The sequence below is a fragment of the Pseudopodoces humilis genome, chromosome 2 (assembly GCF_049639895.1).
Source record: "Pseudopodoces humilis isolate 2021_Gansu_Grassland_sample_001 chromosome 2, ASM4963989v1, whole genome shotgun sequence".
Lineage (NCBI taxonomy): Eukaryota > Metazoa > Chordata > Aves > Passeriformes > Paridae > Pseudopodoces > Pseudopodoces humilis.
This window is the reverse complement of record NC_142201.1, coordinates 48,377,937-48,404,556: the sequence shown is the minus strand read 5'-3', so window position 1 is coordinate 48,404,556 and position 26,620 is coordinate 48,377,937. Positions and strand designations below refer to the sequence as shown.

Below are 26,620 nucleotides of genomic sequence, written 5' to 3'. Positions count from 1 at the left end.
TATCTAAAGTATTTATCATCCTAATCAACTTTGAGAATCTAATCTGTCTTTATTTTTACAAGTTCTATAAATTGTTTTTCACTTGGAGGGGGGAGGTGGAATAGGAAGGCAAAAAATAATATGGTATATTGTGGTTTATAAAATGACTGTTCTTGCTAAAAGAAAAAACAAAGAAGTTTCAGAAATATCAGTCCAAACATTTCAACCATTCCAGCTTAGTTATTCAACATTTATCCTGATGAGCTACTTTGTGATAAATTCTGAAATGCAAATTGGAATTACTTTTATACACATTTTTCCCAGATTGCGAGATGAGAAAATACTTTAGGTTGAAGCTTTTACAGAATGCCTCATAAAAGAGAAAAAAAAAGTGGAAAGATGACAATCATTTTAGAGGACAAAGAACACTTCAAGTCATTCAGCAAAGTATCAAATTTCAAGTCCACGCATGACTTTAAAGTCCATTTGCATGAGCAAATACCAATACCACAGCAATGACAAAAACATTGCAGAACATATAACAGCTTATGAAAGGTATAGCCTAGCAATGGCTTCCAAAACCAGAAGTATTTTGTATTTTAAAAAAACGCAGGTTTGTATTTGAACATATAGAGACAAATAATCCTAAGCAGTATTCAAGATTATCAGCACAAAAAGAAAAAACTCCCAAAGGAAAAATTGCATTAAATAGCAAGGTGCTTTGTGTGTAAGCAAAAAAAAAAAGTCCCAGATTTTATTTCCTGTTTCTTCTTATATACTTCTTTTGCCTGAAAACAGGTATAATTAGACTAACAGTCACTTTCCATTTTACAAAGCAGAGACGGCTAAGATTGTGTATCATGGAGTTGCTGCAACTCAGCAAGGCAACACAAAATAATTACATAAGAAGAGCTCCCAACAAATACCAGACTTCAACATTTGCTTTCAAAACATTACTTTATGAATGAAAACATTCATTCATTAATTTACATGAATGAAATGAAAATGAATGGAAGGAGAAAAAAAACCCAAACCCAAAACATTTTGAGGTAAAAAAATCTGAATAACCTTGCTATGTTGGCATGCATACCCACCCTTCAGTTTGTGAGAGAGAGATGAAATAGCAGAGGCAGGCCCAGCTACATCACTAGTTTTGTAAATACGCTCACGAGAAGCAAGGCAGCAGGATGGAGTTTCTATAGTGGAAAACAGTTGCACAGAAGCAGCACAGATTCAATGGAAAAGCAGCAAAGATAAAAACAAGCATTTCAAATGATAGGCATCTTCTTTGTTATGTATTCTGAATTCAGTGTTTAGATTCCTGCATTAGTTTTAAATGACAGCAGTTTGTAGTAGAATGTGGTAGATCAGCTCCCTTGATCTAAAAATTCTGCAATTTCAGTATTAGTTTCCAGGACATAAAATGTAATATATGGGGACTAGCCAATGAGATTTATGGTTTATTATAAAACCCAGCAGTGTCTAGTTTTGAACTGAACCTGGCTTTGAAACGTTAACATTTAATTTAACATTTAATCTGTAAATTCAGAAATTAATTATTTAGAATTTCATTATAGCCTTCCAGATGATCAGCTTACACATTCTTTCATGGAAGTTAGAGAACATCTAATTATTTGTGTTGGGAGTCTCGTTAATCACCGTAACAAATGAAATACAAATATTAAACACATCAGAACTCTCCATTTTCAAAAGGATTGCATCTCAAAAATGTAATGTTTTGATAAACTTCACTTATGTAATGATGAACTCCTCAATACAAGAGACATAAGATGCAGATCTAGCAGCAGATGAGTGTCTACAGTACATGAAAAAAAAACTGTAACAGCTTTAAAAATAATTTTGACTGAAGAAAAATTCTGGTGTCATCCATGATAATCTCAGCAGTGTCTGCTGACATCAAATCTGTTAGAAAGACCGCTCTACAAAAATTAAACTTGGAGAAAAATAATAAAGACTTTTTGTTTCAGTGTATTATTTTTTCTAATTTTTCTATTTTTTTTTTCTGGTTTTAATTCTAATTCCTATTCCTTCCTTTGGGGAAAAAAAAAAGTAAAATTCTTAAGTAATAATTGTAAAGAGAATGTGTATGTTAGAAGACACTGTTTTAGATACATCCTTCTGTACAAATGGACTAAGGCAGCTGTACTGAAATTAAATAATTGCAATTCCTACACTATTTAAGACATCTTTTTGTTCTGGTAATACATTTACTAACTTGTACACATCAACTTACCAAGCCTGCCTCCTTATGCAATAAGCTATGCTTCTACAAACTCTACAATGAGAAGGTGTTCATACATTTGAAGGATGAATTTCATTCTTTAAAAAAAAAAAAGAATCCTTAATTTCTCAACACTGTATTAACACAGATTTAACACCAGTATTACCTAATTTTGGTATCTAAAAATGATATGAAGAGATCCATAATAACTATAAAGCTTCTAAGTAACACCAACAATTTTTAAAGGTAAAGGCAGACAAACATTAGGAGCACAAAACAGCAGTAGCAGCAAACCTAAAAATGTCAATTTGATACACTAGCATCCCACTCTATGAATAATTAAAGGAAAATCTTTATAAAATCCACTTTCATGAATGCACTTTTATACTTCATTTTTTCACTGTGTCTGAGAACACTTACATTTTATAATGTTGTAATCTAGTGTTGAATGATGTATTATAATTATTAAATCATTCCAAAGAGGTTTTGGATCCAAGAGTACGACAATCTACATATATCTGGGCTAACAGGACAGCCTCAGGGACCAAGATTTTTATCAGGACTCCCTCTTTCTGAAACATCCTCAAAGACTATAAAGACTTGAAATACAAGGCAGGCAAGGCCTGTCTCATGAGCCATTTGAATGTGACAGTGTGCCTTTAGTCAAGCTCTTTCCTTCAACATGGAAATAAGTTCCAGCTTGAAAAGCTACCCAATATGGAAATGTAAGAGACAATTCAGTTTCTATGGCAGGATACAGTCTTAACAGCTGTGCCTACTTCCTCTGAGGAAACACAGGAAGCAAGGCATACTACTAACTGGTTCATATGAGTCTTCTTTAAGCAAACTGTAACAATCATGTAAAGTATCACTGGGAAATGGAGTTAAATTCAATTTCTTCTGAAATGCCACTGCTTTTCTGCATCATGATGGAGAGCACTGACCTGCCTTTGCTTTGCTGTGCCACCTAAGCAATGGATACCTCTTAAAAACAATGTAATCTTCTTTCACTCGCTTTTACTGACATGAAAATACAATACAGCTGTTAGCTGAATTTCTTCAAGCACTGTAGTCCATGTATTTTTTTTCACCTGAAAATGCCGTATGTCATAGTGACAGCAGGACTCTGACTTCTTTTAGAAATTATTTTTCCAGGAAAGAATGCACTGAAATAAAAACATGCTTGTATCTTATAAAAGAAAAAAGTATTTGGTATGGATAAAGTAGTGGTATGAGTGAATGAATTAAAGCAAAAGTTGAAACACGGTATCATGAGAAAAATATTAGCAATATTCTATATCAATGGTGAGGTTGAACCACATTAGTTTATTAACTGAAAGAAGCATTCCTATTCTGGAAAGGTAGATTTAAAAAAAATACTTCTATGCTCTTCTAATTTTTAACTACAGCTTTTGAAGGTTTGGTATGAAGAAATAAGTTCTAAAAAAACACCTGACACAATTTGTACTCTTCCTCCAACCTCTACCATACCAGCCCCCCCCAAGGATGGCTTTGGATTGACGTGGACAAATGTATGTTTCATATGTACCCTTGCCTATAGAACCTGAAAAGCCTAGGTTATGAGACCATTTAATTTAGCTCAAATTTTCAGGAATGATGCCTTGGCAATATGCAGCATCTGAAGAACCAATTAGATCAGTTGTCATTGATTTAAGTGATAATTAAAGCACACACAGAAGAGACCACCATGCCTGGTTGAGGAGATTCTCTCCATTTTACTGAAACACTACGGAGAAGCACGTGTTATGTGCTCCATATGTGTGCTGCTGTTTTGTGCGCTCTCTGCAGTTTTAGAAAATGTAGAGACCAGCACTGTCATTCTAAATGCAATCTGACCAGCACCTAGATGGGAAAGGAAAAGAAACTGAATGTACAATACTGAGGGGATGCATCAAGGAACTCCTGACAAAAATGGCAGGAACTGATAATAGATGCTTGGACTGCAGCATGGATTGGAAAGGAAGCAGCCTGACAGGACGCTGTACTGAACAGCGGCTCAGCACTGCAGTTCCTGCCTGGACCAGGAAGCAGTACCTCAAGCAAGCTGCCAGGGCTGCATTGGAAGAGGGTTAACATATCAGAAGTCACAGGGGTCCAAAGATTTTAGCCCAGAAATCCATTCCTCATTTGCAGTATCAACTCAAGTGTGAGGAAACATGGCATTAAGGTCTAACACTGGTGACTGCGAAGTCTCACACTTCCCTCCTTCAGAGCTCAACAGCCAATCATCACATTTTGGTAACTGATGCTGGGACAGCATGCCAAGATCCTGTTACCCACACTTGCCACATCTAAGGAGATTTATAACCCAGCACATTTTGCTGAAGGTTAAGAAACCTTCCATGACCCTATAGGCTTCCACAATTCCCCTACACTCTGAACTCAAATTTGAGTCTTCTGTGCTTTTAACAAAGTTCATTGACAAATAAACCAAGCAATGAATAATAATCTTGTGGCTCTGGAGTTTGCAGTCACAAGCAAATCTGTTACTGATGATCTTACAAGCTTCTCAGAAGCAAGCATAAGCATAAGCAAGCATAAGCAGCAATTACAGCCTGTTTTGGTCAAATATCCAAGGAAGAAATATACATGAACTTGTGATCTTAATGGAAAAAAATTCTTGCTAAGGCTCCAAGTCAACACAGACTTTCTTACTCCAGGTAGGTTTTGCCAGCTCATTTACCTTTTCTGAACTTTTCGTTGCACACAAGACTAACAGAGAATTAAAATAAATGACAAGAGTACCTTAATTTTGTCTGTCCCTGTGAAAAAGAAAACAATCTCTTGTGTAACTATGTCAGAAAATTAGCCAAGGAATTAAGCAGGACAGAACAATCAGTCCTTCACAGAGTTCTAGCAAGTAACACAAAACCGAGTAATAGAGTTTTCCCTTTTGTTTTCTCTAATATCACTTCTGCAACAAATTCTTTGCTACAACAGAGACACTTTTTAGTTCTTCAAGCGTCATATCTCAGGAGGTGACTGTCCCAAATAGTAGTATTTCTGAAACAAAATACCAGACACTGTGTTGAAGGATAAAAGGTTGTGACAAGTCCTTTCCTTCTTTCTTAAGTGAATTTGCAAACCAAACCACAAGAACAGAGAAATCTCCTGAAAAACCAGCTACCTACAAACACTTCTAAGGAAAATTACAATCTGTCACTAGCACGAAGTATGTTCCTATCAGATCAAGATTTTTCTTCCTATTTCCAAAATCTAAATTAAGGAAACCATTCTGGAAGGCATTCAGCAGGATCCTAGCTTTCCTCAGAATTATGCTTCTAAACCAAATTTCTCCCCAGGGGTAGAGATACCTGAGCAGGAAAAGAAAATGTAAATAGCAGACTGAACTATTTAGGCTGACTTGAAATTAAGATTGATCTTCTCTGCAGACAGGGAAATCTAGGCTGGCACACCTTCTTTCAACCCTTAGACTGCCATTAGTCCACTTAATATAGTCCACTTAGTACATTGACTATAAACATTCATTTTTAATTTTAAAATCTAACTTTACCGCAGGAAGCACTTAAGGATGGAGTATATAATTGGAAACTAAAATTAAGCATGTCTAGGGCAAAAATTCAATTGACTTGATATGGACTGTTAAGACACGTTGTTTAATGAATTTAACTTTTAATTACGTGTTTGGTAACAGGAGGCTATAAAGTGATTTAGAAATAATGAATAAAAGTTGAATACTTAAAATGAGTTTCTGTTATAATTCCAATATAATTGCATAAAAGCATTAAATGAACAAGTATATAGATGTAGTCTTACAGGCATCCCTTACAATATGCTGAATTTGGATGAACTTGCACATAGAGGATGAACAAGTTTGCAAAAGCATAAAGAAGTTTTAACAGGAAATCTTCTCCCATATTATTCTTAAATTTTGTGTAAACAAAAATGTTAATATTTCTCTCCCTTATGGATAATTTACATTATCTGAATCAAACCTGACACTGGATAATAAACTGTTTAAAAAAAAAAAGTCCTTGTATCATATCACAGTCAGTGCACCAGTACACCAATTCAGGTTGACAATTTTTGCCCTTCTGGAAGAGCAAATAAGCAAATTGGTTGAGATCTTATAATATGCTAAGATCTCAAATCATACACAAATTTGAAAAAGTTTTCTAGTTTCATAGTTTTTTTAATTTGGTAGACCACCAGTGCTCCCCCCGCCCCTCACAAAAAAAAGGCTTCCATTTGAATTGGATCCTTATTAAAACACAAAACATGGATGTAGCTTACTGAATACAGTTTATCTACATGTCTAGGACAGAGAAATCCATTGAGCAAGCTCTTGTAGGGCAATAAAAATGATGCTTTTGTTTTCATACTATATATGTCTAAATGCTAAAGGATTAATCTGTCATTTGAAATAAGACAATTAGATTTATTTTTGATGCAAATCTTAGTAACTGATTTTACCTCTCTGAACAATAGGGGAAGAGAACCTAAAAGTGATGGGAAAGAATAAATATTTGACAAATTCTCAATGAGGGTGCACTGATGCCACTGGCAGTCAGCTATTTTATCTGAACAGAGCTTGGAATATTCTGCTTTCAGGATGTCGGTGTAAGTCCAGCAAAACTACAGAAAAACACAGTCAAAATATTTGATACAGAAATATATATGTATTATATATATATACACACATATATATACACACACACATAGTTCTCACATGGACTTCACTGTCACTTCAATAAGCTGAGCTGGAGAGGACTGCATTTACACAGACATTGAACTGACAGGGTACCACAAGAAAGAGCTGAGGCACTTCAGAGAGGCAGTTTGTGGGAGACAGGAATAAACTAGTATTCCTGTGACCTGCACTCTAACTGTTCTGCATGTAAGAGAGAATTTAGTGTTAGGATCAGCTATCTATCACAAATGTTAAATTTTCATTAATCAAAACAGTTTCTTGTCCTCCCATCAGTAATCAGGTTAGCTGATATTCACCTCAGCAAGCAAACTTCCATCACCATGCCAATCTATGAGCACCCAAGAGAAAACTAACAAAATATTTCTTATGAGTAGCTCCAAGTTATTCCCACTGTCCAGCTATATCCCTAAAGTTAGGAGCAATGACAAAAATAGAAATTTAGGAAGTAAGAAAAGTTAATACCTAGGTACACACTGCTGTGCATTTCTGATGTTAAAAGAATTATCAACATTTTGTACTATATGAAATATTTACCTTAATTATAAAACAGAGTTGAATATTGGAAATGCACTTTCATGACTTGTCTACAGTGAAGAACACATACAAACCCAAAATATTGTCAATATAAAAATTAAAGGTGAACAAGTATACTTCTCTGGGAGCATTACCTCACATGCTTCTGAATCATGAAAAACTTAAAAAAAAACAAAACCAGAAAGTGCACTGTGGGATGATTAGCAGCTGGTAAGCAACTGAGAACAGCAATGTCAAAGCTGCAAAAATGGACTGATGAGGCAGGTAAGGCTGACAAACTTACTCTGAAGCTGTGGCTGAGGCTGCTGGAAGGAAAGGGGCTGTCCGAACACAAATGGACTGTGGACAAGGGAAGAGGGAGGTTTTGCAGCTTGATCAAAGATGGAAGGAGCTGGGAGATTTGGCCGTGACTGAATGGAATTCAGTATGGCACTCAGTTGGTCACCTGTAGTGGGCAAAACAGTCAAAACTACAACCTGTTACCTGTCATTCTCCAAAAAGGCAGAGTAAAATGGTACTCAAAGTTTAAATGATGATAATAGAGAAAGCTCATAAATCTCATTTAGCCACATACTACTCTGGTTGTGGCTAAACATAAAAATCTCACTCCATGCATGGTAATAAAATCACTGTTTTTTAAGGATCATGGAAATTTTACTGCAGTTATTTTAAACATTTCAAAATAGAGATTTATATTTGCCTTGCTAAAAAATGAAGAGCAGCCAAAGAAAAAAAACAGAAATCCCTAGCATTTACAATAATACACACATGCAACAGTACATGCAGAAAAAACGTTATAAAGAACTGATGAGAAGGGAAAGCTAACATGTAATCAGGCTTTGGCAAATGTATTTCTGTGCCAATGCTTTGGTAAATATTTGCTAATTTTTGCAAATATTTTTAAAAGTATTCTGTTATGCTGTTTTTTGAGGTCAGATTGAAGGTAATTTAAAGAAATCCGTAAGTACCACTTAAGAACTGGAACTGGTTTTCTGAAGAACTACCTACATTTGCTGTGAGGCAAATGAAGGCCTTCAGCTAACTAGCACATTAAAAACAAGAGTTTTAATTTCTAAACGCCAATTTCGAAAAAACTCAATGTGTGCATTAGAAATACATGACGCCTCAGTAAGAAGGCCACACCATGTCATAACTTGAAGTATACTTAGTAATATGAGGTAGGAGACACTAAGAATTTGAGCGAATCTCAGATTCGAACCATCACCAGACAACTCCTAACAATGTCATTTTATTCTGCAAATTCCTATAATTTTGACACCATTATGGAAAAGCTAGTAAAAAGTTTTAATAGCTTTAATAGCTAATTTAAATGTAGTTTAAAACTCACAAAATTTACAACATTTTTGGATTATTATCAATTGTCTTTCTAAGGAATTAGAGAAAGATCAGCAGATGTAACAAACAGTTTTATCTAAGAACTCCTAAACTACATTTATTTTCTTGATATTTTGGGTTAAAAAATAAGAAGAGAAAAAGAACAGAAAATAGCTGGAATGCCCCTCTAAATAATCATCTACCATAATCAATGAATCAATTTTATTTTACTGTTTTGGAATTAGCATGCCTACTGGAATCTGTACTTCAGCAGGAACCATTCCTAGCTTAAAAACCTAGAAATGATTGAGCAACCTGATATAGGGGGGTTTGGACCTAGGTGATCTCTAAGGTCCCTTCCAACACCAGCCATTCTGTGATTTACATGTCTGACAAACTATTAATCTTAAATGCAACGCGCCTAATTCCTGAAATGAGCAATTATTTTAAAGGGAAGAATATCCGAAGAGTAGCTGAAAGTCATCTGCCCACAACAGTCAAATATAGAGGTGGGTAGGGCCAATCACGAGGAGTATTAAAAACTTGCCTGTAACATAGAAAGCTGGAAGAGAGAAGACACAGCTAAATCAAACAGATTCTTTTTGGGAGATAAGTCTTCTTTCTTGTAGATAATACTGTAAACTTAAAATTAACAGTTTTACAGTAGGAAACTAATACCTGCTGTAAAACTACATACCTATTATGGGGATCTTTACATTTGATCAGTCATTCTGAAACACTCTTGGATGGGATTGAATTTTCATCAAAACTATATTCCTATTCTGTAGGCATTCCTATAGAAGTACTTTTAACAAACAAGCCCCTCCAAATAAGTGTTTCCTTCAGAAATTCCCCTAAGAGATTGTTCCTGTGCCTTCCAATTTTTATTTTTCACAAAACTCAAAGCTTCTTAGACCTGAGAATACAGAAAGACTGCATATAAAGTAATGACAAAGCTGAAGAATTCAATTTTTGGGAAAGTAAGACCATTATTCATTCAATATAGTTGCCAACAACTCTCCACCCTTGGGCAATTCAGAAGGAAATACAGTACACAGACTAAATGAAGTCATGTAGCTGAGTTGTTCATTCACACTAAGCATCACAGGTATGCTTCAGGGTATGTTGAGAAAATAATGCATACAAAATAGTATGGAATTCAATGCCAGAAGTAGCTTCCAAACATTTTGTAACTGTATTATCCCAAAGAAACACCTTTGAAACTGCTTAAAATACAGTAATAAAGAGAACTACAATGTCTTCAGAAATCAGGATGTCTGTTAGCACATTAATCTCTAAGATTTTATCTTTGGACAAAGAAAAAAAAATATTGTCTTAGTATGTTTTTGCAGGAAAAATAACAGATAATATTTCTGCACTATTACACAATTGACATTGAGAGACAAGCTGTAATACTGCCTCACATCTTAGGCAATTCCACTTTTGTAATTCCACCATTACTCTGAAATGAGTATGGATGAACTGGGAAAAGAAGGTTTAAAAGGCTCTATAAAACAAAAGGAAAATAATTACTTTGACTTATCCAGCCTATGTCCAAAAAAGAGGGTTTCCTATAATAATGCATGGACAAGTATGAACCACTCTCTATACAGTAAACCTCTGAAAAATGATATAAAACTATTTCATGTTGTGACATTAACAGACTAGACTATTTAGGAATAATTATTTTCCTAATCTTCTCTCCTTTAAAATAAGTTTTAAGTTATTTTATTTAGGATAACATGAAGAAATATATGCTGGTGCTAAAAAGAGATAGCATACCTTAGGCCCCTATTTGTACTGGCATGGACTATAGCAATGTGAGAATGCAATGACAGAGCTTCATGTTTCAGGAATATTTCTCAAGAACCTCTGCCTCAAGGAAAGTCCTTTCTGTATTAATAAATCTACTAGAACTAACCAAGAAATGAACAGAAGGCATGCAGATTGAGTTTATTTTGATGACTTTTATATATGTATTTAGGTCTTGTCAACAAAATAAACCATGATTAAAAGAAGTAACTATTTTATATCAGCAAAAACGCCCTAGATTTTATTTATTTCCCAGCAGTTGTAACTGGTATCCATGTGATTGAAAGGTAACTTCAGTTTTACGACTGTTTTTTTTAATTTCACAACAAATTTTAAATGGCATATTTTATCTTGTTGACCTATTAAAGGCACTTAAGTTGTCAAGATAGATGACAAATGTTTCTGGAATTTTAAGAACATGCACTTTCTAAATGAAATAGTTTTTTAATCCTGTTTCAAATGTATTTTTCATTTCAGCATTTCAGTTTTGTGCCTACCACTGCAGAAATTCACAACTAACTTCCAAATCTTCGTTGATCCTTTTTATACAGAATACTTAGACTGAAAAAAACTAAAGCAGAGAAAAAAGCAGTTTTAACACTTTGCGATTCACTATACTACTGCTTGGACAGGATCTGTGTTACCTAAAAAAGCAGAAAATGACTAATAAAATATAAGCAAAGTTAATATAAATATAATTTTAAAAAAATACAAGTGTAAAAACATACCTTTGTTATTTCCAAGGCCATAATCAAACCCTTGTCCATTACTACAGCTTGTCCCCTTACTGAAAGCTTGTATTGAAAAAGGACTTGGGGGAGGAGTCTGCACATTTTGATCTAGAAGGACTTGCTCTGTAAAAAAACCACATCACTTCAGAGTTAGACTTCTTAGTAACAGATTCACATTATAAAGATGAGTCACAAAGCAAATGAGTGATATTTATTTCCACCGATAGCACTCTTCCTCTCAACTAAATTCTCTTCAAAAAACCCTGCTCTTCAGAACTCATGCTCTAAAATATAAAGACAGAGGACTTAATACCATGTAGACTGTTTTTTGTTTGACTGTGTTGTTGCCAGCTATGCCATTATTTGACACTTGTTTTTTTCCGGTAACATCATTCAGCAGTGTTTACTCTTTGGACAGCAATTGTTGAAATCCCTCTGACAAAGCAAGGTGGAGAAAGGATAGTTTTCAGAGTGGAAACTCAGAGCCAACAAACATTTAATTGTGGCTACCCCTGATAGTCCACAGGACACAAGACATTTTTTCCTGACAGATTTATTTGTATCTGTAAATGAGTACTACAATTTTGCTTTCTATGTGACACTAAAGCAACCTCCGACCCAAAGCAACTTGGAGTATTTAATAATATTCAAAACTATAGTAGAATTAAAATAAGTGAGACAGAATCCACTTGACTATTTAGATTTACAGAGAAATTACTGACTTAATGTGGTCAAAAATACCATTACAACTGACAATACATGAGAAAACATTCAGAAGCAATATCCCAAATGCAGATTTAAAAGCTTGAGCTTGCACCTTGAAAACTTCTTTCTTGTCAGTGTATTAAAATTAACATGGATTAAATAAAAAAAAAACCAACACAACTCTTCAAAAAGTAATTTTTTAAAAACTGCATTTCAGGACAAAACTGCATTTCAGAGTACAAATTATATTCATACATACATACTATATTCAAGTTAAAAACAGATTACCAGGGAGAAAGCTGGAAATTTAAAGTCAGTTTATAAACAAAAGGATCTAGAATTTTTTCAATCACAGGCTACTCCAGATCTTGCTGTAGTATTTTAACTGGATAACTGTCTACAGATCTAGCTATTCAGACTTTTGCCTAGTCTCTGAGAGAAATCCTACCTCATTATGGGAATTTAATTATAATTTTATTAAATAATGAATATACGAATGTAATGAATATTACTGTAATTAAAGATGATGCTATTCACGGATTAAAAACAGACATTTGCAAATCCAGCTAGAGCTCCCGCAGATCCTATTATTTCCCTCTAGCAAAAGCATTGAAACTAGTGATAAATTATTTCTAAATCATTCCATGGCAAATAAAAACGATCAGTTAAAAATAACCTTCAGATATGGCTTAAGTGCATTAAGTTTCACATGGCACCGAGATGGGCTAGGAAGCTAGAACAGGTTGAAAAATCTCAGTAATTGCACTAGTAACTGCTTAACCTGCTTTAGCTAGATGCACAAGAGACATCCATTTTCACCCTACCTGTAAAAAGGGATTCATCTAAAAAAATTAACAACTGGCATATTGAGGCACAGGATTCATACCAGAAAGTTTCTGAGACAGTATTTTATGAGCTGTATTGCAGAAATCCTACTACAGAGTTTTGTCCTCAAAGCCTGGAGCTTTAATTTCTGTTTTTCTGTGGTAGCAATGTTATATTCAAAGATGCCCTTCAGTAACAGTGCATAAATATCAAAAATCTGAAGACACACCTTCAAACAAGGGTCTTGCCTAAAGTCTTCCTGATTTGTGAATTCTTACTTAGAGCACACATATACTTTGAGAAATTTAAGACAATATGAAATGATAGGTCAATTACTGAAGATGAAAAGAAAAATGCAAAATACTGTCAAGTTACTTGAATGTATTTCTCAAAATAAGCACTCAGGAACAGAAGTTTTTGCATACTGTTTAATTTATTAATTTCAGAGAAATTATTTTTTACTGGAAAAGCAAAAAATCCTGTATAAAAATAGAAAATGACTTTATCAACCCTATCAACCAACTAAATGAATACATGTGCTTTCAACAAATAAGGTACTGTTCCAATTCAAAATTATTTAGTTTCTGGAATCTACTGGGGCTCTTTGAGCACCTCAGAACTTGACATTATCAGACAACTAAAAATAGAAAAGCTATGACTACTAAAGAATTGCTTGAAGTATTATGTAAACATTTATATATTTAATGAAAAACTCTTTGCTATTTCCCTTCTTTGCAGAATGTTTTATACCTGAAAGTCAAGCTGCAACGGTCTACAGAAAATACTTATAAATTAGCAAGGAATTCCTTTGTTCTAATACAGTAATGTGATGCTAATTGTTAAGAGTATCTATGTGTGAAGTAAATTTCAGCACCAAATGTCAAATCCAGAAGAATAGCAAAGAATCTGCTGAAATGAACAAATAAGAGGCTAACAATAAGTGACCCAAAATCACAAGCAGAGTATGACTGCTGAGGTCAAAGCTTTTCATAAAGACACCTTTTGGAAAATAGAGGGATAAAATTAACCCCAGAGGTAAAAGAAAAAAGATGGTTAAAATTATTGTCCATAACCATGACTGGTAGAGAAGAAATCGTACAGAAATATTTTAACTGTTTTTTTAAAAAAATCATTTAAATAATGTTTAGAAACAACTTCTAAGTCCGACTGTACAACGTAACTCAAATGAAAATACATAAGCTAATGTTATACCTGTTCAAAACTCAGATCTAAAATTTTATTTCTCATGTTTAGACTGCTTATTTTTTTCTAAGTTAATTTAAAAAAATAAAACAACCACTTGCCATCTTCATGTCGGAGGTACTGGTTTCCACCTCTGTCTCTAGCTAATGACCATGCCTCGCCTTCATCACTTTCACAGAACTCTACCATGCTGTTCTTATCCATTTGCACCCACGTACCTTCTGAATTAGTCACCTGATGCACACACATAAAAAAGCAAAATTTATTGACTTCTCAAATAATTCATTAGCACAATTGAGTAACTACTTATAGCATCTGGAAAACACATTAAATTTCAATCTTTCTATTACAAAGTAAATGCTAAAAAAAAAGTTTCTTAAATTAAGGCCACGGGCTGAGGCAGACTGAAGTACCAAACCTATTTATGGCACATTTACATTTAGGAGTAATTTTAAAAATGTTAGACCCATTTATGTTCAGAAGAAGCAAAACACCAACACCAGCACTTCAGAAAATCCACATAAGCCTAAATAAAAACTTGAGGGAAATAGTCTCCAAGATATACCTTCTAATTGATGGTGGCAACAGGAGAATTATAATACCAAGATATACATGAAAGGTTTTTATGAGTATTAATTTTGTTCCTGATATTATATTTAGGAAATAGCATGACACACTTCATCCTTAAGCCTTTCTTAACCATAAAACACCACAACTGGACAACCCAGAATAATAACAATAGTTCAGCAACTAAACAAGTTAATACAATCAGTACAGAGAAACAGGAATTTGTTAAATGGTTAGGTCCTAGGAAAACATTTTGTCAATGAAACAGAATTTTTTCAAACAGGACAAAAAAGTAGATCAAGAAACACAATTTTGTAAGGATTACTGTAACAAGAAATACATAAGCAAGCACACGTAACTGCAGTGCAATTTTAACATTATTCCAATCAATGCAAAAAGGCAAAAGACACGACTGCATTAGTAGTTATAATATAAACCGAGTTCAAAGGCCAGCATTCATCATGAGGAGAGGGGAAAAGCAAACCTGTACAGAGGCAGATTCTTTTGCTGCAGTTACTACTGTTATATACTGGTATCTATGAAGACATGAACTGAAGCTACAAGGATCCATACCTCGCCCACTGCCTTGACTTTGTTTCCCAGAACTAACATTCCAATTGGGATACCTCTAAGGTTAGGGCAGCTTCTGATGTTGTGACCTGATGGGCCAGTCTTCACTACCTTGTACACTCCAGGTCCACCTCGAAGAAATGGCATGTCTTGTTCTTGCATCACTGCTTCCTGTGGGCAGTGTGAATTTAGGTCTTTGAAAAAATCATCAGCATTAGACCTAGATTCCTGAGAAATTACAAAAAAAGGCAAAACAGAACAGAATAAAACCTATTAATACCACCTTTAAACTACGAAGGTAAGAAATACTTCAAGAGTACAAAAACTAAATTTCAATGCTAAAGGAGATCCTAGTTACATTGCTAATTTTAGTGCGCAGTGCTGAACAACTAACTACTAGTAAATTGCACATTAATTGAATTACTCCTGACATTACTCTTAAAGCAAAAGTGGTATAAATGTAACCATTTATAAAAAAATAACAGCTCATATCTAACATTAGATACAAATTATTTAATCTAACTGCTTCCACTAAACCTTCATCCTTGCTGACATTTCTCAGGATACACATTCATTCCTCCTGCTCTATTTGTGAAATTTTGTGAAGGAGTGGGGCTACGGAAAGGGAATTTCAATACTATCTCACCATATGACATGCTTTTTTTTTTATTTCACATTTAGAATATTTTGTTAATTTAGAGTCAAGGCAAAACTGTGACAAAAGAGGAACAGCAATACCATAGACTTTTAAATGCACATGTAAGTATTAGCGTATATTTATTGCTTCCACCATGGCAATCAGAAAGGTCTGCAAATTTATTTCACCTCATACTACTTGCCAATTAAATATATATGCAAACCTGAAGTAAGAAAACACTTTGAATTTCTTACCAAAAAAAGTGGTAGTTACTAACAGAATGGAAAAATTAGCATAGATTTTTCAGCAAGGAACAGCTTAACTGAAAGGCTTTTGTACAAAAAAATATGAGGGATTGGAGTAACAAACATACATTTACTTCAGAAGAATGCAAATAAGAAGCAGGAGCAAGTTCTATTATACTGAAAGTCATAGGTGCCTTTAAAGGAACAACTGAAAGTTATTAACTACATAATGTCCTTCTTGATTAAGCCAGTGGTTCACCTCATTCAGTCTACTGTGTTCAGCAACAGGAGATGCTGTTTAGAAGCAGCATAAAAATCTTCACTAACAGTCTGTCCCTTATATAACAACAGCATTAAAAACCTTTTTATTATGGATGTTGCAGACTATACCCTATTTTCCTTAGTGTTTATTTATGAATCTGATTTCTCTAAATTTAATATCTTCTGAATATGCTGATAATTTCTGCCTTGACAATCTCCCATAAAACCACCTTCCAAGAGTTCACTTCCTGATGTAAGAAAGAATACTATTTTTGTCAGATTTAAAACCAAACTTCTGGTTACGTTATTTACTTTTAAATGAATGTAATTTTATCTGATCTCTTTAATTATCATGTTTTCAGCTTTTTTTTGTATGGAAGTCTGTGCACTGTGTCCAGACTAATACAGCAATTTTTTCAAGAAGCCTTTATACAAAAATGATTCTGTTATGTACATATGTAACTTACAAAGCAAGTTAATGCAAGCTGAGGTAAACTGGTTTGAGAAAAAAAAGACAATTTAAACATAGTTTAGATCTTGACAATAACATCTGCTATTCTGGGAAAAAAGAATCAGTGGACAAGCAAGTTTTAAAATCTCTACACCAAAATGTACAAACACATTATCATCTTCATTACAAAATTTATACCAAAAAAAAAATCCATTTCAAAACATTACAGAACTGATATTTAGAAGAATACTTCTAGAGTTAATTTAAACAGCTTAACTGTACTTAACGTATCTTGTTCCTAGAATTAAATAATTTTAAAAAAACATTAAGACTGGGCAGAGTATTTATTAAATATCTGTGGCTTTACTCATACAAATATCATCTTATTAAATGCTGCAACTTTATGTGGAGCCTCCAATAATAGAAAAAAAATTTACCAGTAAATTCTGCTGTAAGGGAGAATGAAAGGCTTTGTTATGTTACTGGATCATCTCTCTGAATTTCTAACTTGGTTTGTTAAAAAAGGAGAGTGATACTGATGAATTAATAAAAAATCAGCAATCTGCCCTCGTATTTTTTTCTCATTTTAGAAGAAAGAAACACAGATGCAGCACTGAATGCAAATCTGATATTTCCTGTAAAAATAATTTACAGTAAAAGAGACTTCAAAGAATATTTAGCATAAAGTAGAGTCATAAGGTGCATTCTGAAAACAAGAGAAACAGTGTGACTGTTCCTGTAATTTAACTCACCTTAGGGGGTAAAGCTTTGGAAGTCCATGAAAAAAAGTCCAAATCCCTTACTCCTTGGCTAGCATTAAAGACATTCTGAGCAACAAAGTTTGAAAAAAAAAGACATATATCAACAAAGAAATGGGAACAAAGAAATATCGGAGGAAGAAGCTCAAGGTACTATAATGCAAACTTTCTCCTCAAGTAAATTTACTGGTAGAATGTTTTGCGAAAGGGGAAAGTTTTGTTTTCCTAATCAAGTCACCTGAGTCCACTGCTCACCATGGCAAATCATCCATCACACAGAAACAACTTAATATGTCAAAAGCTCAAAATGGATGTAGTGTGTCATGCCATTTACTGAAATTAAGAGCCAGACATCTCTTACAAAGCTTGATACTTCATGCACAGAAAATTCTCATATTTCTATTAGAAAGAAACAGTAGCTGGTCCCATCACAAACCAGTTTTCTGTCAAGATGGTCTCCTGTTCTGAAAGATGATTTCAACCAGTGCAGGACAAGTGCACATGAATTTTAGTCACCCAGTCAGAACCAAGGAGATGCAGAAGGGCTAAGCTCACTGTTGCTGAAAGGAGTTCACTTGCACAGAATGATTTCACCAGTTTGCACATCACAATCATACTTTTTACCAGAGCAAAAAATTTCAGTGCTATACAGAGAACAATTGCTAAGATTTCATTGGTTTTGTAAAACACACAATGCATGAACTGGTTTGTTATGAATAATCATAAACCAAATACAGCTTCCAGAGAGACATCACTAATTTAATAACCAATTGCCCACACTATAGAAATAAGCACTACTGTTCTGATTAATTTCTCCTCCCACAGAATAGCGAGGACACCATTTTTTAATTACTGGAAAACACAAAAAAAGAAGCCATCTTTTCTCCATAAGCTAGTTTCTACTAATTTCAAAGAAATTTTCACCGTTTCTGTCAAATGAAAGACTAGTATACATATAGCAGTACTAATAATCATATTTATGGTATTTATGATGGAATCCCTTTGACAAAGCACCCATTTCATCTATAGGAACAGAAGTATCAAAATCTAATTCCCTATCCCAGCTTGATATGGGAACCAAATGAAATCCCTGCTCAGCAGCCACATTAAAATTTAACAGTAGCTAAGGCAGTAAATCCTTTCAGGCAGAAACAAGTACAGAACACCCTTGGCATGCTTCATCTGTATTTCCTGAAAAAGCGCTAACATGTTAAAAGTAAGTAAATCTACACTTTTGCCACATGATAGAAGCAAACCATCTGCTACGTAGTGCTTGCAAATATCCAGTTTCAATAATACAAATTATCTGCCATTTTGACAATGAGGAGGAAATTGTCACAACACCAGCATTTCGTTAGAATTGAGTACCTTTACCCAGAACTGAAGGAGGTAGCAATGCACTAGTCATACATATGCTCAGGGGCTCTGGGGAAGGCTCTGTGGAAGGGGTGGGCGTTAGATAGGAAGATTTAGCAAAGTAAAGGCTTATCAATTTGGCATAAAACTATGGCAACTATAAAAAGCCTACATGTGCCTAATGAGTGTACTTCACAGGCATCAAACCTACTTACACTGTCTGATTCTATTACATTACAGCATATATCCTTTTTTCTGATGGACTGGGAAACATGGACCATGTGACCCAGTGAAGTGGGACCATGCTGGCTTAGAAACACCAAGATCAAACTAGAATCTCTTCTTTGCTCTGTGAGCTTGAGAACTTCCTGGCTATTTTAACACTGTACACCACTTCAGATGAATAGATCAGGCATCTATTTGATAGCTAAGTTTTCATTCTGAAGAAACTACAAGATAGAAGCTTTGATTGTAGCCCTTATGCTATCATCTGTAGATTTAGTTAATGCTTTCCTTCAAGACTCTACCTTCCAAGATCTAAAACTAATTACAGAAATTCATACTTTTCCCAACAAATTTTAGGTTTCAGAGACCAAAAAAAAATATTAATTTGTTTTTCCACAAAAAATCATCTGACCATTGGCAAGGATTTAAAACATCAGTCATTATTTTTCAAAATGAAGTGGAGACTTATCTTAAACAGCCATCTTGACATTTTATCAAACATAGTCTTACTTTCCCATTGCTTTCTATCCTGCTTAAAATAATGGTAGAAATCTTTTGTCCATGTCCTTCAGTGTTTCCACAGAACATTCAGCTTTCTGAGGTTCTGAGATCAAGCACTGGAGCCTACATACTGATATTGATACTTCCTTCCATTGCAATAATGGTTTGAAGAACTTGCAATTTCTCAATCTGTAATTGCCTGTGGTGGCTAGGGAACATAATATTGGAGCTGGACATGAGTGTACAATATTCCTTCTTATAAAGTTTTAAATTTAAAATTAAGTAATGAGAACTTACTTAGAATGCGATTTTTTAAAAGACAAGTTTCCAGAGCTTGACCAAGTTTCTATTTCTTCGTAGTGTGCACTGTTTTGTATTGTATGTACCTTTCTACTAAGTACATGTGTAAGCATGAATAAGTAACTATCTGCATAAGGAATTTTACAAGTATTTTCTCAAAAACAGATACCTGCACACTGTAAGACAGAAAGAAAAATAACTACCAGAGATGCAAACAGCTTATTCAAAATCACAATCTATTAAATTCACAATCTCATAATTATATTGCCTACAATGGACTGGATGCACAGTTTCAGAACAGGGAAAAGAGACTGTAAAGCAGTCTCTTTTGAAACGACAAGAGCAACAGAAGAAGAGCTAAAGACATTCTAAGACGACAAATGACCACAGCTCAATAAATAAAACACTGGTAACTACCATGGATGTCTCCTTTCCTATGATCATTATCTTCAAATATAATAGCTCCGATAAAAATACAGAAAGTGCATTTATGAGATCCACAATAGTCAGTGTTCGCTTTTTTATAAAATACCTAGTTAATGCTAATAAACATACATAAAATGCAGATACAAAATATACATCAAGATGGAAAGGGTTCATAACACTACCGAGTACCTCTACTGTTATTTATCTGCTCACTGTTCCATAACACAGTGAAGAAACAGAGGAACTAAAACATTTTTAAAAAGTTTCACATAGTTTCCAAAATGTACTGAGGAATTTTCTTTACTTAAAGGAGTGATTATAAAAAGCCCATATATTTAAACATGAGATAGCAACATAATTGAAGATTAAAAGTCTGCACACTCAAAGTTGAATAGAAAATGGAGTCTAGTAGAAGTAATGTGACATCTATTTGAACAGGGAATACATGATCTAACTTAGGCATTTGATTTTCCCTTTACATTTTCAGTCACACAAGAGACTTTCTTCAGTCTTCTTTTCAAGCCAAAACTGGTTGAACAGCTTTCAAAATGAAAGTGAAAAAATATCACAAAATCAGGTTTTTTTACCGCATTCTGCTCATGTCACTCAGCTACCCAAATCAACAGGATTCAGCAGATATGAATTATATCACAATTTAATCTAACAAAACTTTAGCATTTATTACTTAACTGAACATCCTTTTTGACATATGTCATTCATCTTTAGAGGACTGCAAAAATCAAATTGGACAACTTGCATACAGTCCTTTTTTTGGATGATTCAGAGAAAAAAAGAAGTATAATTTGAAATATTTTCCACCTAGTAATCACAATAAAATGATTTTAAAAGCTGCTACCAAGAAAGCAGTACCTGTGCAAAGGCAGTATCTAGTAAGAAAGCAGAGTACGTATGCTTGACTAGCATGCTGTAAAGAGTTCAGATATTTGAAAGTCAGCCTCTGAACCTTCAGTTATGTTTTCTCACTTTTAATAAATAAAATGCTAGAACTATTTTTTTCCTTTTACCTCTTATTCTGAATCAAATCAGCAAAAATTACTGCTTATATATTGTCATAATGAAATCCAATAGCTTCAGGACATGCTAAGTTCTCTTAAAATTCTGAAAATGAGAGCTGTGCAAAGAAACATTTCTGAAAATAGCTCAAAACACATTTCTTGCACATGCCTGCATTGTTTTAAGAGCTGCTTTTGTAACCCTTTTGCTATGTTGGCTGCCACTTACAGAGCAGAAGCTAAGAAAGCATGTGACTTTTAACTTGTGTCACTCAAGACATGTGACTGGCTACCTAAAAGAAAATTAAGCATATCTAACAGCTCCTAATAGTCTAAATGGTAACGAAACTAATTCACTAGTGTCAAAAAAACCCCAAAACTAAGAGAAAACCTTTTATCTGAATTTTACAGACCCAGAGAATGAAATGTTTGAAAACTGAATGTTGCTTTTCACATTTCATTGTACCTGACCTCCTTATTCACATGAAATTTGAATTCTCAAAATTATATTGTCAAGAATGAATGTTCAGTTTTTCACAGCAGACATTTCTTTTCAGGCTTCTCTCAAGGAGCACAGCATATACTATTCCCTAGAACTACATGGATACCAGAGCTGTATGAAATATGCCAACCAGTTAAGTTCTTGCTAATCACAGACAACTGCTGAGCTCAAAAACATTCCCTTCAAGAAGTAAAATGGTATTGAAGATAGCTAAATTAAAAAAAAAAAACAAAAAATCACACAACTAAAAAAAATCTACCGGACTATAATACCCATCTAGACACACAATATTTATTCAAGTTAGTTACTCAATCAAGATGAACTCACTTTTACCGTGGGTGAACTAGTAAAATTCAACTACTTCACAGAAATATTAGTATTTCATGGAACTATAATACAGGAATTTTCTAATGGCTACCAATTTCTAAGGTAAAAAAATACAGGCAAAGTTTTAAACAAAACCTAATTTTTTCCATGTTTTTATATATTCTACAGCAGACTAGAAAAACACTGATGACAGGCATATTTGAGTGACTGATTTCCGAGTACAGAAATAATTTGCTTCCCAAATGCAAAATTAAAGTAATTTCCCAAACAAGGATTCTATTGAAAGAAATCTACAAATAGAAATATATCAACAAATAATTTGTAGGCAAAAAGACCTATTCACATCATGTAACAGTGTTTGGCAGAACAGCCACAGGGTATTACGAATTTCCAGATTTAGCTACTAGCAAATAGCCCAATTTCACTGCAACTGGGAATATCTCAGTTTTCTATAACCAAAAAACATGAACAGCAGGATGTTACTGGTTGTAGTGTTTAATTTATTGAAATATTTCTCAGCTACCTTCAATTGCTGCAGCAGCTCACTCAGATAAGATGACAAATCAAATCTACATAGCAGTATCAATTAGATCTGATTTTCACATTCTGCCCAGAAGAAAACAAGGCCCACTCAGAAAATGCATGAAAACGGATGGGCCAGAAAGGCCTGCACTTTCATGCGTTTTTTGAGAAACACTGCTTTAGCTAATACAGTTTTTCCTTTTTTTGTCTTTCATGTTTTTCCATAAAGTGTAATTAGTTTCCAGAAAAGGTGTAACCTTTAAACTGTAGTGATGATGATCACACATAACCATTAAAGTTATTAAAATATATTATATTTACTCTTATTATAAATTCAATGTTTGTCTTGAAGCTCTGGGATTCTTTGATTATCTAATGAAGTGGTAACACAAGGATTCAGGTATAAAACTCACAAAAAAAATCCACAAAACCCAGAGCCTAAATAACTTTTTGTTTACTTGATTTTTTTTTTTTAAAAAGCATCAATTAACACTGATTCACTGTAGGCCTCTTCTAGAATCATGGCTCCAGTTGACCACTTCACAGACAATGCTATCTAGCATAAGAAACAGCTGGTGCAGACCACAATCAAATTCTGCTTTTGTTATAGCAGTCCCTGCATTTGTTTGCTCTTCTAGAAGAGGCTGCAACATAAAAAGCCTCATACCTTTCTACACTCCACCCTCATTACACAGCAGCCCTCCAAAATGCAAACACGTATAAAGTTGTATTTGATAATTAAAATATTCTTTACCTCAGGACTTTTTGCAGCCTTAATTAAAGAAAGTCTTGTAATGAGGATAGAGTGTACTTTTGGATATTTTTCAAAGGCACCTTTTACTTACGTCAACAGGTACCAGAAGGCTCTTGCCAAGATGTTGGTTAAAAGACAGACACCAGGCTTCAGTGTAACCATTCATGTTAGGAACATACTTCTTAATTGTTTCATCATTCAGCCTCAGCCAAACACCATCATCATTGTGGATCTATGGGAAACAAGCAACAAGAACGAGCCATGCCCTCCTGTAACTGTTCTGTAGCAAGGATTAACAGACTTCAGGCAGACAACAGCAGCAAAGAAGCAATGATTCTTACAATGCTGATACAACATAAGTAGAGGTAAAGAGGAATATTGACAAAATCAGAATTCCAAAGCAACAGGGAAGCATACCTTTTGATACGTCAAAGTGTGAAGATAAATTTAAATTGAATCATGCAGTAATAAGAATTGCTTTGAAATAAAAGAGGAAAGAAAGTCAAGCCTTCATAAGCTTTATAAATTCCCTGCTTCCCATTTTTCCATTGCTGGCATGGCTTGGTGAATCGCAAAAATATTCCTTACATATGAAGTTATATAGTAAGAAAAATACATGCATTCTAGTCTAACACACCAGTAGTGATCTTTCAGATCTCTAAGTGAAAGATGTAATGAAAAGGACATCTACATCTGAATTTTTATGTAGAGTTAAAATATTAAGTAGCGAAAAGCTAAATCTTAAGATGTATTATTGTAAGATGAACTCTAGCAATTTTCTTTCCTTGCATCAGTCTCAATGTTTGTTACGCAGGTTTTGAAGTAAGTAAATTAAAGGAAATGACAGCTTGAAAAACTAAATTAGTAAATTTAGATTTTTGCAATTTATGGTCTTAAGTTGCATATGTCAACATTTAAACATGGAAAAAACCCATCATTTGCATGAATTATGTTTACATCTTAGCCCAATTTTCAATAGAAATGTCTTATTGATTACCTCGTCAATGAAAGTGATGGATCCATTGACTTTCACTATGCCTATTTGCTCACTCTGAAGGGAAGGGTGGCTACGGATACGAAGCCCTGCACTGTCCTTGGCCACAAATTTGCGAACCTAAGAGAAGCAAAGAAAGACAGTAAGGAAGAAAAAAAATTGGAACAGAGCTCTCAGAGTAAAAAGAAATAGGTTTAACAGATTCTGAAATTCCAGTGACAAGACAGCAGTCTTAAGAGTTACAGTTTGTTGCTAGTTTCCCATGGTTGCTGTGTGTAACTTCACTTTTTTATTATAATCAATTAAATTATAATGTTCCAAAAAACCATAACGTAAGCATGCACTGATTTGGAAATATTTTTGTTATACCCTACAATAATCAGTACAAGCTTCTGATCTTTTTAACATATACGTTTCATTCGCTGCTGAAAATTTCAACAGATTTGCCTTTTGAAATTTATTATTTCTCCTAACTGATCAGCCTGGGATTACCATTTCTCAGTTGTGCTACTCTAGTATTCTCTTCAGTCACCTTTTTTACCAAAATTTGGATATTTTCCTTAGCTAAAGAGTTTAACTAACCATTTTAGAAAGAAAATGGTTATTTCTACTTCTTCATCTTTCAAACAGCTATTTCAATAGTTTCTTCTTTTTTTTTTTCACAGGAAGGTTAACGCAGAGGTTCCTTGCTATTAGCTGGACTCACTACAGCACCCCAACATCTCCCACTTGTTATTCATTATCACATTTTTTACCGTTCAAACATTATCAGGCACCTGTGCCATAGAGAACAAACGTAAGCCATCCTATTGAGTCTCTTAAAACCAGAGATGCATATATTCTATCCATATGGTATAAAACCATTTTCTTGGAAGATTATTTTCAAAGTCCACAGGTAAAAGTGATAGAAGTATCAATGGAAATATGGATTTAATCTATAACAACATAAAGCACAGAATGATGTGTGAGGAACAAACTCAGTGATACATAATGAAAGGTACCAGTGCATTAATCTTTTTTCCCTAAAGAAATTATTTAAGAAATTGTATTTATTCTGAGGCTAATTTAAAAAACAAAATACAAAACCCCAAAACCAGAAGCATGTAAAGGATTTCATACATAAATTACTCCAAAATGTGCAAACAAGGTTTTGCTTATTGACAGTCCTCTTACTCATAACACTTAGATTCTTCCAACAGACAAAATGAAGACTTTCAAGGTCTTTGTGAAAGTATAAAGCTGAATCACTGCTGACAGCATTCTAAACACAGACAAGCCAAAAACAAAGCCTTGCAAATTAGGAGTCCTTTCATCATCTTACTTCAGAAAATCATTATGACAGTTTACTAGAACTTGCATAAAAAACTTTAATCTAGAGGAAAAACTCACATTCCAGATTTTGACTCGGCACAGGCTTGGAAAAAGCCTTCTTCCCTTTTGCAACAGCTAACCTAACTGGTAAATAAAAACCTTCAACCTATAACCACAAATTGCTTAAGGATCAGGTGCATTGACAGACAATACAAAAAACAGATTAGGAGATCTTTTATGCTCATTTCTGACCATGATGAAAAATTCTATCATCTGTGTCTTCTTTCTGATACAGCACCTCTTTGTTAGGAATATTTCTGTATAAGCAGTGGTTTTGTAACTCAACATCTCCATAGGCAGTTCTTCCATGGCACATACAGACTGGATTCCATCTGAAGAACTGACTAAGGCAGAAAGGCTTAGCAATTAGGATGTACATCATCACTACAGTGCACACTAGTTTTCAAGAGCTGTGTTAATCTGCTTTTTTATTTGACAAGTCTGCATAGAGTTACACATCACACAAAGTGTGACATATAGGGTAAAGCAACCTTAACAAGGGGGTTGATCTTCTACAAAGGGTGAGAAAAAGCACCCCCAGCCCAGAGGTTTTGGGTTTGGTGGTTGTTTTTCGGTTTTGCAATTGATGCTAGCTACTTATTGTGTCAGGATAGTACAAACCATCAAAACATGTTAGCGACCAACCATTCTGGTAACAGTCTTCCATGTTCTAATTCAGCTAAATTAGCACCATTTTCTTCTAGTTGGTTCCAACTACCCCAAATTACATTACACAGCTTGAAAAACAATCTTTTTAATAGGATGTGGAATGAAGTTCCCT

General features: G+C 34.2%; 1 protein-coding gene across 13 annotated transcripts in view; it reads right to left on the bottom strand.

The window, feature by feature from the left end:
- The window catches only part of MYCBP2 (MYC binding protein 2), a 172,573-nt gene that overhangs the window by 32,120 nt on the left and 113,833 nt on the right, over positions 1-26,620 (bottom strand). For 5 of the 13 annotated variants that reach the window (XM_088052247.1, XM_088052249.1, XM_088052248.1 and 2 more), the window contains 7 exons: positions 24,472-24,588; positions 23,566-23,706; positions 17,543-17,617; positions 15,200-15,424; positions 14,161-14,293; positions 11,324-11,449; positions 7,732-7,893 (listed from right to left, as the gene is read on the bottom strand). In XM_088052247.1, the coding sequence (XP_087908373.1) occupies positions 7,732-7,893; positions 11,324-11,449; positions 14,161-14,293; positions 15,200-15,424; positions 17,543-17,617; positions 23,566-23,706; positions 24,472-24,588 (979 nt within the window). The remainder of the gene's footprint in view (positions 1-7,731; positions 7,894-11,323; positions 11,450-14,160; positions 14,294-15,199; positions 15,425-17,542; positions 17,618-23,565; positions 23,707-24,471; positions 24,589-26,620) is intronic. The other 8 variants (XM_088052252.1, XM_088052253.1, XM_088052250.1 and 5 more) reach the window with 8 other exon arrangements.